Source organism: Pyxicephalus adspersus, chromosome 9, assembly GCF_032062135.1.
Source record: "Pyxicephalus adspersus chromosome 9, UCB_Pads_2.0, whole genome shotgun sequence".
Classification (NCBI taxonomy): domain Eukaryota; kingdom Metazoa; phylum Chordata; class Amphibia; order Anura; family Pyxicephalidae; genus Pyxicephalus; species Pyxicephalus adspersus.
Genome location: NC_092866.1, coordinates 30,945,758 through 30,960,613, shown reverse-complemented (window position 1 = coordinate 30,960,613; position 14,856 = coordinate 30,945,758). Strand labels below are relative to the sequence as shown.

At 42.3% G+C, this 14,856-nt stretch overlaps 1 protein-coding gene across 3 annotated transcripts in view; it reads left to right on the top strand.

Annotated features, from left to right (window-relative positions):
- The window catches only part of DUS2 (dihydrouridine synthase 2), a 284,746-nt gene that overhangs the window by 68,375 nt on the left and 201,515 nt on the right, over nt 1-14,856 (top strand). For all 3 annotated transcript variants that reach the window (XM_072423086.1, XM_072423085.1, XM_072423084.1), the window contains exon 5: nt 2,443-2,486. In XM_072423086.1, the coding sequence (XP_072279187.1) occupies nt 2,443-2,486 (44 nt within the window). The remainder of the gene's footprint in view (nt 1-2,442; nt 2,487-14,856) is intronic.

Here is a 14,856-nt window from a genome sequence, read left to right as displayed (position 1 = left end):
TTCTGATCACAACCTAATCACCTTCAACCTATCTAATTCTTGCCCCCCTTTGCCTTTGATATCAGTAACCATGACCACAACCTATTCTTTTTTTTTTTTCTTTTTTTTTTATAACATAAAAATACGTAAGAAAAACAGCGAGAACAATTTGTAAATGGACCTAAAACATGGTGGAATTAACAAAAGATGAGAATAAAAAAAGAACAATGAGGATTAGGACTGGTTGCATTAAACACGGCACAATGACTATAGCATTTAGCATGAAAAACATGTTACTGTTGTAAACAAAGTAATTATCCTTTCAGAAAATATTTTCAATAAACTTGTAATTATTGAGAACACCTCTTCACAACAGTACTGAAGATGTAAATCACATATATTCCTTTCGAACCAAGTGAGACGAGAAATAAACCATAAAAAGGGTAACAATCAACCATGGTAATATGGAATGAAGAGGAGAAATAGGATGAGGGGGGAGGGACATCCTGTGTCTTAGCCATCTAGTGAGTTTCTGGGAAATCCTCCCAGGTATAACCAGGAGGAATTAGCAGTTAAATCATGAGAGATGTGCATTGCACGTCTCAACATAGTCCTCCCATGGGGCCCAAATCTGATTAAATTTGTCTAGCCTATCCTATAACCTCATGGTCAAGTGTTCCATAAGGTGAACATCTTTAATTCGGCTTATCAGAGCAGATAAAAAGGAAGGTGAGGACGCTTTTCAATGACTTGCTATTAGACATCTGTCCGGAGTAAGAATGTTCATCATTAAACGTTTGCTAAATTTAGAGAGTTCCATAATTGGCAGTCCTTTAGATTATTATTAATAAACATTATTTATATAGCACCAACATAATACGCAGTGCTGTACATTAAATAGGAGTTACAAATTACAGACACAGTGACACAGGAGGGGAGAGGACCCTGCCCAGCAGAGCTTGCAATCTAGGAAGTTTGAGAGCACACACTAGGAGTGAGGGATATGGAATTGTTGGTAAAAAGTGAGGGTTTAGGAGAACAAAAAAAACTGGTAGGCAAGTTTAAAAAGATGGGTTTTGAGTGCAATTTTAAATAAGGCAGAAGGTAGAAGCAAGACAAATAGGACATGGAAGATCATTCCAGAGAATGAAAGCCAGTGAATAGATCTACAAAGAGGCAACGGAAGAGGAGTGGTGGGTGGAATGGATGAGTATGGTTGCAGCATTGATGATTTATTGTAGAGGAGAGTGTTGGGTTAGTAGAATACCAGAGCGGAGGATGTTACAGTAGCCCAGACAAGAGATAAGAGCATTTACAAGAAGTTTGGTGGTCTCTGGTGACAGCTAGGGTGGATTTTGGCAATGTTGCGCAGGTAAAAGTAACCGAACTTGAAAATGTTTTAAATATGGAGGGGGGGACAAAATTAGGATGACACAAAGACAAGGTGCCTGAAGAAGGGAGGGACGAATAGCTGTGCTATTAACAGTTAGAAATATGTCAGGGGGAGACTTGGGATTTGGGGGGGGGGGGGGTGATAAGTTATGTTTTACCCAGCTTGAGTTTCAGAAACAGTGGAATGGGCAGCTCGAAAGAAAGACTAGAATTGGTCATATCAGTAAGAAACACTTTAGGGGTGATTTGGAATGTGAGGTTAAAAGTTATGTTTTACCCAGCTTGAGTTTCAGAAACAGTGGAATGGGCAGCTCGAAAGAAAGACTAGAATTGGTCAAGGAGAGGGTTGGTGTTTAGGTAGTTGGTGAGCAATTTAAAGACAAGGTGCTCAAGAATTTTAGAAACCTAAAGGATGGGAAAGATAGGACAGTAGCTAGAAGGTAGGGAGAGGACTAGTGAGAGTTTTTTCAGGATAAGGGGAGTGGAGTAGTGGGCACAGAGTAGATCAGAGGGAATTTGGTTAAGCAGAAGATGGTAGATGGAGATGAGAGAAGAGGGTAGATATGGTTGATATGGTTGGAGAAGCATGGTGAGCAGACATCATGTCTGATTTTGACAATTTTTTCTCTTAAGTAGTGGCTGTGTATTGGGCAAAGAAATATAGTTGTACGGGGAGCAGGTGTGGGGTTTACGAGGGAGTCAGGGTCAGGGCCAACTTTATCCAGAGCCAAAGAGAGAGTGTGGTTGAACTGAGTGGCAGCTTTATCAGGAGATGTTATTTTGGAGAGAGTGGGGGTTAGGTACACAGCTACACCTACACGCTTGCTGTTTTTGGTTGGGTTGTTATTTTGTTGATGCATTCTGGTTTGCTACAACTTAAGCTGCAAAGCAAATAGAGGTTATAGCGATGACAGGGAGCTAGCTTTTTTGTTTTTGTACCTTTTTAGATATTGGTTGGGTTTTGATTTAGTGCCTTAGTCATTTAGGTTGCGGCATATTCTGTGTATCTGTTATCCTGTGCCCTACATTTTGATGAATAAATGAAAAATCTTATTTTTTGTTTTTGTACAGGGGACTGCGGATCCCAAGAGAGCGCTGGCTGTGGCTAAACTTTTGTAAGTTTTAACTGATAAAACTTTCATTCCTTAATGTGTATTTGTTTTTCATGCATAATCAGTTTCTAAACAGTGCAATATAAGCTTCATTTTAAACAAGAAAAATAAATACTAATCCGTACTAATCTCATACTAGAACTGTTGCCTAGTCTTAATGATTAATAATTTTTCCTCTACCATACCAAATCCCCAAACCCCTACCATACATCAATTTAGCCTTTTATCCTTGAGAGGGTGGACTTTCTGATTAAGTGGAGTTTTCTTCAGCTGATATTGGCAGGTTCATGCTAGCTATTGCGCACAAGATTTTTTTTTTTGTATTTACATTTTTATTTAGCAACCAGGTAACCATACAAAGAAAACATTCGGTGCATAAAATTGTAGCAGAATAATAAAACTTAGGCCAAAACAATCGGTTCAAAATAACAGACTGTCATAGAGAGAGGTAAACGTCTCCCATCTATGCAAACACCGGTTACCATAAAATTTTACAAAAACCAAAAAAAGGTCAGGAAAATGGAAATTAAAACAAAAGAAGAAGAATAGATAGTTGACAGAAAAAAGAAGAAAAGGAAAGGGGGGGGGGGGGGGTCAGGTGGAAGGGAGGGGAAGGAATAGGCATTTATTTATTCAGTTACTGAGTAGTAGCTCAGTCAGTAGATACTCTGTAGATGTGGTATACTGAAACCAGTAAAACCATGTTTTATTAAACTTTGCCATGCAGCCATAAGATGTTCTATGGTCATGATCTTGTTAATTCGTGTAAACCACTGGGAGATAGTGGGCGGGGAAGTTTGGTTTCAGAGTGCTGGAATACAAGTTTTAGCAGCATTTAAAAATGTTTTAGTAAAGAGTTATGATACCTTTTTTTTGAGAGAGAGGAAACATGTAGCAGTGCAAGCTCCGGTTTATCACGAATTGATACATCCGATAGTTCTTTTATTTTAACTGCAACCTGTGACCAAAAAGGGAGGTAACAAGGGACAGTCCCAGAAAATATGGACCAAATTGCCAAAGTTGTTTTTGCATCTCTAACATCTAATGTCAGTTTGGGGATACATTTTGCCAGTAGAGCTGGCACTCTGTACCACCTGGTTAACATTTTGTATTTCAATTCATGGTATGAGTTACTAATGGATGCTTTATGCCAAAAGTGATCTGACTGTAATGTTTTCTTTTGGGACCATCCCATACCCCTTCTGTGCTGAGCTCCAAATACTCCATTTTCCCTCCAAGTACAGAACAGCGGATCAGAGATTCCTGGGGAAAACCGTGGATGGCCTATCAGGGGGGTCATTGGGGACGGGTAGGTCTGCAAGCCTTTGATCCTAAAATACTTCTTGACTATAAGTAACGTTGGGTCAATGAGGGTGTTTAGGTCCACCCGCCTGTGAATCTAATAGCAACCAAGGCGCTAATAAAATGGGGGACATTGCTTCCTCATTTAGAACCCATGGTTTCTGTTTCCTGTGCCGACACCAGTCTATATCTGTGCATTGTGTACTGCCTCTTGGTTAAGAAGAAGTTGATCAGGGAATGCCATTTCTCTTTGCAACTTCCCATTGCAACTTAGGCAAACAAAGAATATCCTTATATAAGCTAGGAGAGTCACCTCCCCAGACAAAACACCGAAACTTACATAAAAACTGATGCGATAAGTGCACTGGTAACTTTTGTAATAAATACAACAAACATGGCATCACATTCATCTTGAGTATATTACACCTACCGAACCAGGAGAAGGTGGGCTATCTTCATCGCTGTAGATCCTTTCTGAACTAATTTAACAATGGTAAAAAATTCAACTTCACTACCAGTGATAGGTCAGCTAGTATTTGGTCCCCAGATACATAGGGTGAGATCCCCTCAATAAGTTTTAGAGGAAGGGAAATCGACAAAGCTTTTGATTTCTGGAGATTCACTTTGTAATTGGATAAACGTGCTTATGTATCCATCTCCACCAACAGATTAGATAAGGATGTCCTAGGTGTGGTAACGTAAAACTACAGATCGTCAGCAAATGCTGCTACCTTATTCTCCATACTTTGTACCTTCATCCCTTGGATATCAATGCTTTTCCTGACATGCCGAAGGAAGGGTTCCATTATGGATCGAAAATCTGTTCACTTTAATTTGTGCTGAAGGGGTAGAGTACAGGGAAAGCATCAATCGGATTAGACGGGGAGGGAGTCCAATATGCGTCAATGTCATTGATAGGAAGTTCCAGTCAACACTATTGAAAGCTTTTTCAGCATCTGCTGATAAAAGCATCATAGGTACATTGCTCGAGCGGGTGAATTCAATCAAGTTTAAGGTTCTGATGGTGTTATTCTGCTCTTTGCGTCCAGGTAGAAACCCCCTCTGAATCGAATGGATAATGTTTCGTAAAAACGGTGTAAGTTGGTTGGCCAATATGCTACTAAACAATTTAAGATCACAATTGGGGAGATTGGCCGATAACTACTACAAAGTTGAATCTTTCCCGGGTTTAAAAATGACACATGGGCTCTAAGGGTGTCCCTGGGCAAATGTAGCCCTTGTGTCGGGGCATTAAACGCCTTAAAAAAATAAGTGGATAAAACAGGTAGGAAACACTTTTAATACTTAGGCGTCAAGCCGTCTGGCCTGGGCGCCTTCCCAGTAGCCACAATAGATATGGCATTAGCTAGTTCATCGGCAGGAATTGGCAGCCCAGGGATTCTACATCTGCTGTAGAAAAGGAAGGAAGGAAGGTAAACCCCAATCACGTAGGTATGCCCGTATCGAATCCCACTTAGCTGGGATTGACTCAGGGCTTTGATCCCAAGTTAAATTATATACTTTTTCATAAAAGAACCGAAAGGCCTCTGCTTTCTCTGGGGTGGTAGTTGACCGCTGCCCTGTCTTTGAGATAATACTCGGGATAAATGTTTTCGCTCTTTTTTCTCTGAATTCCCTGGCCAGTGCTTTACTGCATGTATTGGAATGTTGAGTGAGTAAATGTTGTAATGGTAATGGTGAGTAAATGTTTCATTTTGAAGCGATATAATTCTTTAATTCTGTCTCTAATAAGTACGATCCGCTGTTCTGTATCCAGAGTTTGTTGGCGTTTGTTTAAAACCTCCAAGGCACAGAGTTCCAAGAATAATTGATTCATTCCAGCTTCCCTCTTTCTTTGTTCTTTGACCTTGTTGTATGAAAAGCCCTCAGACATCACACTTATGTGCCATATTGACAGATTAGGCACCAATGTAGTATTTAAATCAAAAAAGGATTGCAAATCTGACAATTTTATCACGCAACCCGTCACTCCAAGAGCGATTCATTCAATTTCCACAAATATGTTTTGGGTCCATCAGGTGATATTGGAAGTACAATAGATACAGGTGCATGATCTGGGGTGGGGGTAATTGGTATAAAAAAAATGACTAAATAGAAAAAGACAGCCTCTACTGGTAAAGAAAAAAAAAAAACTAAATTCCCAGTAAAGAACCAAAGTGAAACAGGTGAGTATATCAAAATACTCTCTGCAAAAAATACCAGCAGATCAACCCTCCAACCAGGGGGGTTATCCCTACTTGGGAAGGTGGTGCCCAACAGCGGTGAGTCGGACCCCACCAACGAGATTTAGGCTAATATATTAAACCATATTAAAGTAGGAAGAACACAAGCGGCAATAAAAAGTTCATCTTTTAACTTCTCATCAGACAGCCAGGGATGACCCCCTAAAAAAAGGGGTAAAAATCCGACACAGTTTGCTTAATATAGAAATCCAAATGTCACCAAAACACGTCTTCTTGCGTTAGGACATGTGTCTGATGTTCTGAACGATCCTCAACTGTGCTGCCAGACTGAAAAAAAAATCTTGTCAGTGGGACGGAGCCCTGGGAGCATGCATCCTCACTCTACCATCGTGCAAGCACAGACTTTACAGCAGACCTAAACTCAAGGTTTTCAAAACCTCCCAGGATTCCTTTGTCATGCATCTTGGGAGGCTCTGGCTGGCCAAAAGAAGCCTTATCTTTAACGAGAGGGAAAAAAATACTGATCTCGTGCATGTGGAGTGAGATCCGCATTCCTCAATCTACGTCACCTGATCTCATGCCTGCGCAGTGCAAGCTCGGGTGACGTATGAAGGAGACTGAAGGATTCTGGGATGGCTTGGGACCTGATCGAAGAAAACCGCTGATGGATCGACGGATCTGCGGGATTTAGGGCAAGTATGATTCCTTTTTTTCTGCTTTAGCAGTCATGTTATGCAGGAGAATACATTGTAACAATTCGCTCTGCTGGATGCCCATGAAAATACTTGGTATTAAGGTCTGCTGCAAATGTATTATGTGCTGATAAATTACTGTAGATCAGTTAGTTATATCCATAACTTTTGCATTGTTGGGGCCTTGCTAGGTTAGTTAGTCGGGGGGATAAAAATCCTGATGATGGTTTTTTTTTCTATGTTGCTCCATATTCCTAAGTGTTTTTCAAGTAGATATCCACGTTTTCAGGGTTGCCTTTTGTTCTGTTTATTGGGGGGAGGTCTTAAATGTAAGACCTCAGTAATGAGACAGTAGGTCCACATTAGGATTAGCTAGATGTATTAGCGATGCGGGACGACACTTCATACAAGCTAGTAAGGAGAAGTTCTAACTAACATAAACATGCTAAATACACATATATTGTGAAAGGGTGTCCTATTGCTTGGCTGGGAAGGTCTTGGACCAGGTGTTCATAGTACACAGGCTAAGGTGCTTTGTGTGTTAAGGGCTCTAGGAAAGTGTGTAGTAGTCTGCCGAACATTTGGCTTTTTAGCAAAAGCTGGTTTTAAGAGTCCTGGAGCCAGCCAAGGAAGAGTTAGGAGAGATCATTGACATCCCAGCCATGTTAAGGTCTTAACCCTTATTTAGAGAGCAAAAGTGCTCTATTTAGAATTGTAATCGCAGACTGCTAGGAGCTCAGTGGCTTCCCAAAACTTCAAGGGGAAGGAGCTCAAGAAAAAATAGGAGTAAGCTATCATCTTTTGTTTATGTATAGGGACTTTGTTTACTGCTTTATTAGATAAAGATCTACCAAAGAGGTCCCTGACTGCCATGGGCATTGGAAGCTCAATCTGAGCTAGCAATTTCCTGCAAAAGATGACACCACATGATCATGTGGAGTCCTTCCTTAATACATTTGAGAGGACTGCAAAGAGGGACACCTGGCCCCAGCTCAGTGGGTTGGTCTAGTGCCACCTTTCCTAATGGTTGATGCCCAGAAGGCATATTTTGACCTGACAGCAGAGGACGCCAAAAGCTTTGACAAGTTGAAACCGGAGATCCTTTAGTGACTTGGTGTCACTCCTGCTGTTTAATCCCAGTGGGTACATAAGAGGGCTTACCAGCCTGACAAGTCACCCAAATATATGCCTGACATGGTGTATCTGGTGAGGAAATGGTTGCAGCCGGAGACCCTCACGGCTCCCCAGATTGTGGGGAAAGTCACCAGGAACTGTTACCTGAGAGCTCTTGGGTAAGTGAATGACCCATGCAGACCCACGTGATGTGGTCAGGGTGCAGGCACAAGTCAGGGCAGGTGGCAGATAGACGTGGTCAGATTCCAGGCACGGGTGAGGTCAGAAATAGCAAAGATACAATGCAGAGTATCAAGGTAGCTGGTGCAGTCATAGGTTAAAATAGCCTCTGTTCCTTCTGTTCCTTTAAGGAGCTCCTCCACCAAGGGCTGTTTCATTGTGAGCAAGACTGCCCACAGATATGTGAGACCAGGAAGTGCTGCATGCTCTGTCAGCCGGAGACTGAAAGTGAGTGCTGCACTTGGTAGGTCAACAGGGCACACAGGCACGGGAGTCAGCAGGACTGTTTATCAAGGAGCGCTGTGGGAACCGGAAGGTATTGTGACAGTGTGCCCCCCCCCCAAGGGCTCCCTAGAGTTTTCTTCTGGACGAAATCCTTTCTGTTTCACTAGGTACTGAAGACGGCCCCTTGACCTCCTAGAGTCCAGGATGGACTTGACCTCAAATTCTAAACAGCCTTTAACCACAACCAGAGGAGGTGGCTAAAAGGATCTGCCAGCCAAGGAGCTCATTACAACCGGTTTTAAACAAGACTAATTAAACGTGTCTCGCTATCTGAGCATGTAGGGCCCTTAACCTCCCTAGCCGTCCAGCAGGTAGAAAAAAACTTGCTAAAAGTGGTAACCCTGAGTCACACTCGGGGTAGGTAAAGCAGCGTTAATAATGATAAATAAAGTCTTACCTTATCCGCCGGCGTCCTCCTCCGTTCTGCTTCAGCGATCGCATTTTCCTGCTTCAGCAATCACATCTTCCTGCAGGCTCCTCTCCTCCTGTCTTCCCCCTGCAACAGCCTCTCTGTACTGATGAGTCACCGGAGGAGTTCCTGGTGACGTCCGTGCGGGCGTTGCCGGTGGGCGTAGCCAGCGGGAAATTTAAATTTTTTGTTTCAGATTCAATACAAATAACTGTATTGAATCCAATACAAAGTAGCCAGTGTCTTTCTGACCGTTGAAGTGAGAGATACACTGTTACAGTGCACTGCCTACCTGCCAATACATTTGATTACTGACCTCTGCCTGATCTTTTGACCATTTCTCTGCCTGCCGCCTGCCCTGACCTCTGCCTGGATTCTGACATCTCTGCCTGCCGCCTGCCCTGACCTCTGCCTGGATTCTGACGTTTTTTCCTGCTGCCAGCCCTGACCTCTGCCATGGCATTCAAAAGGCGTCTCTTAAGTCAAGCTGCATATGAACAACTTGCAGACAGCGAGAGCGACTTGGAAACGTAAGTAGAGTCAAGTGACAGTGATTACCCTGGAAACCTGTCATCGGACACAGAAAGTGACAGCGATTCGGACACTGAGGTTAGTGACATCCACATCTGGTGCTCTATTGATATCAGTCAGCTTCAGCCAGTGCTCCCAAGATTCCCATTCACTGGGGAGCCTGGTCTGAAAGTAGAGGTGGAGCACAACCCCCTGGCGTGCCTGGAGCTATTTCTGAATGACAAAGCCATACAAAAAGTTGTTGAGGAAACCAACAGGTACGCCGAGCAACAGTTAGCTGCCACATCCAGAAGGTTTTCCAGGACCAGAAAATGGGAACCTGTCACTGAAATGGACATTTGGCTGTTTCTGGGCCTAATTATTCTGCAGGGAGTGGTGGGGAAGCCCCTGCAGAAGTGGTATTGGTCCACTAATAGGCTGATCGCTACCCCTTTTTTTGGAACAGTCATGTCTGAGTACTGTTTTTGCCTAATAACCAAGTTTCTACATTTTTCAAATAATGAAACATTTGATGAGACCACACATCCTGCGCCCAAGCTGAAAAAAATCTAGGCGTTGTATCAGATATTGTTGGAGAACTTCAAAGACAGCTCTATCCCCCAAAGAGAAGCAAGCATAGATGAAAGTCTAATGGCCTACAAGGGGAGGCTCAGCTGGATCCAATATATTGCATCTAAGAAGGCCAGATTTGGAGTCAAGTCCTTCATGCTGTGTGAATCAGCAACAGGGTACATATGGAACACCCTCATTTGCACTGGGAGAGGCACAATATTTAGCCCCAGATTCAGCAGCTATGGAGTGGCGACATCATCTGTGCTTTTACTAAGGGAGCCATTGCTGAATCAAGGATATTGTGTGATAATTTTTACAGCTCCCCTAAATTATTTGAGTTCCTGATCAAGCATAAAACTGATGCCTATGGCACCGTTAGAGCTAATCCTCGAGAAATGTTACCCATGTTTAGCAAACAAAAGCTGAAAACTGGATAAATAGTTGCCTGGCAAAAAGAAAAATATATGGCCCTGCGATGGCATAACAAAAAAGATGTGTGCCTTTTGAGCACTGTACACAATGCCGCCAGTGCTATGGCTAGAACAAGAAGAGGGAAAGACATTTTGAACCACAGGTTGTTCTGGACTACAACAGTACCATGGGGGTGTTGATGGAGCTGACCAGGCGATAAAATTTTATCCTGCTGTTAGAAAACAACAGAGAAAATATTATAAAAAAAATGTTTAGGCATCTGGTGGAACAATGTCTTTGGAATGCTTTCATTCTTTTCAAAGCAAATAATGACAGGCCTGTACTTCACCATGATTTTATCTGGCAAATTTGTGGGGCCATAAGTCTAAAATATCAAAGAGCAGAAACGAATAGAGCTGGACGCCGTGCTACCACGGTGGTGAACCCAGAACGCCTGACTGGTCACCACTTTATGGACCACATACCACCAAGCGCAAGAATAAAACCGCCAACAAAGATGTGCGTGGTGTGTTGCGCTAAGCGTGATGACACCGGGAGAAAAAAAAGAAAGGAATCCCGGTTCTACTGCCCGGATTATGATGTATTCTGTGCTGTCCCTTGTTTCAAAATATATCACACCCGGGATGTTTATTAGTTGTTTATTAGTTTGGGAAAAATCATAAAAACCTCAGATTTTTTTTATTTAACCTCAGTGTTTTTTATTTAAAGTTTATTATTAAATTTAATTATTATTATGACATGATTTTGTGTTTCAAACTTTATTTTACTCAGATTCCTGTTTGGATATATTCTGGTGAGTTATGCCTAAGAATTACAGGCCTACAATGAAAAAAATTTTTCATGAAAAAAAATGTACCGCTTTTTGACATCCAGAAAGAAATGAACCGCTAGGGAGGTTAAAGGATATCTCTAGGTTGCTAACTGGGGATAAAGAATAGGCAGATTTACTAAACACTTTTTATTGTAGCTCTGTGTACACAAAGGAAAATGGCAGAGCTGAAGATTGAGAAACAGTTAAGCAAAATTAAGGTTGACAAAGCACCAAAACCTGATGGATTACATTCAAGTGTCCTCAAAGAGCTGAGCTCAGGTATTTCAAAGCCATTGTTTCTAATTTTCAGAGACTTTTTAAACACTGGCATTGTACCAATGGATTGGTTTAAGGCCAATGTGGTTCTTATCTTCAAAAAAGGGATCAAAGGTCATTAGCAAGTAACTACAGACTGCTATGTTCAACTTTCATAGTTGGAAAGGTCCAAGAGAGTTTGATAAAGAACCACACAGAGAAGTTTCTGCTAGAAAATAATATTATGAGTGATATTATGGATTCAGGAAGGACTGAAGTTGTCAAACAAATTTACTCTTTTTGTGAGGAAGTAAGTAAGCAGGTAGACAGTGAAATAGCAGTTAATGTAGTGTACTTGGACTTTGCTAAAGCATTTGACACAGTACCCCACAGACGGTAATTATGTAAGTTGGGGTCAATAGGCTTAGAAAAGCCAATCAGTAAATGGATAGAGAACTGGCATAAAGACCGCATACAGAGAGTAGTGATTAATGATTCATAATCTAAATGGTCTAAGGTGATTAGTGGTATACCCTAGGGTTCAGTGTTGGGACCTTTACTGTTTAACATCTCTATATAGAGTTTGGGATATAAAGTACCATTTCTGTGTTTGCAGATGACACCAAACCTTGCAATGGAATTAGGTCCATACAGTATGTTTATAATCTACAAGCAGACCTGGATGTACTATTTGATTGGGCAACCAAGTGGCAAATTACATTTACCATTGAGAAATGTAAAGTTATGCACTTGGGTGCTAACAACATGCATGCTTCATACTGTCTAGAGGCAATACTCTCTTCCCAACTATTAGACTCCATGGAATATCCATAAAATTATCTCCCTTAAGGATGTCTTAGCTGTAGCTGCTGCAGAGGGTGTCCTCTTCATTAGGATGAAATGAGCCATTTTAGTGAGTCTATCGACCACTTTGAAAATAGATTTGTACACCCCTAAAAGGGGAAATTCCACATTGAAGTCCATTGATAACTTCCCCCATAGCCTAGTTGGTATACCATGTTTTAACTCTTGGAACGGGCACTTACAATCCTGGGAAATTTCTGGCCACCAAAACTTCTATGAGATCCAGAGACTTGGACACTCCAAAATGACCTGCCAACCAGTTGTCACGACAAGCTTCCAAAACATCACGTCGGAGTGTCTCCGGAAACAAAAAAACTTCTCTTAATGCATCAAGTCATTAACTATGGAGAGGTCAAGGCTTTTGTCAACTGGGTGGGTGTACAGTTCAGAACAAATCAACAAAAAATTCTTGACGGCTAGAGTTGTAGGCAAAAATGGGTTTAGGTCGCTTGGAAACAGGCGGGATGGGGCATCAGGTTTGGTATTCTTTGCCGCAGGGTGGAAGGTCACATAAACATCAAAACTAGAAAAGGAGAGGCCAACAGGCCTGGCCAGGTTTAAGCCTTTTGGCCTTTCTTGGGTATTCCAGATTCTTGTGATCTGTGGAAAAAAAAGGAATAGGAAATTCGTCTCCCGCTAAAAGGTAGTGCCATTCCTCAAATAATGGTGACAATTCCCTGTCACTAATGTCATAGTTCCTTTCAGCAGGGCTCATCTTTTGGGAGAAGAAAGAGACTGGATGCAAAAGAGCCTTGAGTCTAAAACGGTATGGATTCTGATGCATCCACCTCTAGAACAAAGGGCAGAGATGGATCTGGATTTCAGAATGGGAGCGGAGGTAACTGAATTTAGTCAAAGGCCAACTGAGCCTCGGGCCCAGACGAAAGTAATGTGCGGACTCATAAGCTTTGTTAGAGGGGATATGATGGCAGAGAACCCCGTAATAAACTTCTGATATTAATTGGCAAACTCCAAAAATCGCTGTACCCCTTTCCAGTTGTTTGGTGCTGGCACTCCAATACTGCTGATTGCGTCTTAGGATCCATGGCGATTCCCTGGGTTGAAATAGCCTATGAACTTGGAGGCGACCTAGGACCTTTTTGACATGACTTCTTGCTCCTCTAGGGACTAAGAAGAGATCAGAATGTCATCAGGGTAGTGTCACGGATATGAGGAGGGGAGGAAAACAGAAAGATAAATACAAGGGACTAGGCCCTCAATGGCTAGGGAGAAGGAAACGGTCACCCCCTACGGACACCCCAACCTAGCCCTGACTCCTGACAGTATGATTATCCCCTGAAGGTGGGAATACTCATACACTGGAACCTAGGCCCTAATAACCCTGAATAGCCCTAGGATTAGTGACTGGGCTTGAAACTACTGGTTCTTTCCCTGATGAAAGAACCAGTGTCTCCCTGAGGCCTAGTAACAACAAAAGAACAACAAAACACCAAAAGTAGTTCAACATATCTTAATTAGCAAATGGAGGAGCAGGAACCCTGAAGAGGACAACACACCAGCTCTTCACATACCAGAAGTGAATATCAACTGCATAGCATGAAGTGTGAGGCCAGACTTAATGGAGGAGCAGTAATGACCACCAGCAGCAGCACACAAGGGGTGTGGTCATTACAAACAACACAGAAAAAAGTAAAAACAAAGAGACTGTCTGATAACCTCACCTGCAGCTTTTCTCACAGATCTTCTAACCTCAGTCACGGAGAAGACCGTGACAGGTAGACTGTTAGAAATATGTCTAGAAAATCATGGAAGATGTTATTGATGAAGTGCTGGAAAGTAGCGGGGTCATTGCAGGGCCCAAAAGGAATGCAAACATATTTAAAGTGACCAAAGCGGGTTCTGAATGCTGTCTTCTATTTATCTCCTTCCCAAATCCTTACTGTATTATAGGCTCCTCGCAAGTCCAGCTTTATAAAAGCTTTGGCTGATCTCAACCTCTGTCCAAGTTCTGGAATAAGTGGCAGAGGATAAAGATTATTGATGGTAACCGTGTTAAGGTCCCGGAAATCTATACAAGCACAGAGGGTACCATCCTTTTCCACGAAAAATATGCCAGCCCCTGCAGGTGATAAAGTAGGCAAGATAAATCCCTTGTTCAGGTTTTCATTACTGTACTCCTTGCAGGTAACCAGCTCAGGACCTAAACGAGGATAAAATTAAGCAAACAGAATCGCGGCTCCAGGCCGAAGTTGAATTGGGCAATGGTAAATATGACGAGGGGGAAGAGAGTCAGCCCCCTTTATGTCAAAAGCATCCAAAAAGTCATGGTTAACAGGTCAAATGAGCCCTTTCTTCTCCGTATCCAAGCTGGTTGAAATTCTGTAAACAGAACTGCTGGCAATAGGCATATAAAAAGTCACTTCGCAAGTGTACCAATAATACAGGGATTTTGGGCCTGCAACCATGGCATACCCAGGATAACGGGAAAAAGTGAAGGGGGTATCACCTTGAAACGTAAAAGCTTCTGATGCCCAGGTTGTGAGAAGGGGAATTATCTCCAATGTAGCTGGTCCAGTCTTGATGGTAAAGCGATCTGTGATTCTAAGAAACAGAGGCTGTTTCTTGTTGCGACGGAGTACAAGAAATTACTTTGCAAGGGAGACGTCCAAGAAACGGGTGCAAGCCCCAGAGTCTATGATTGCTTGTAATTCGATAGTTCTGT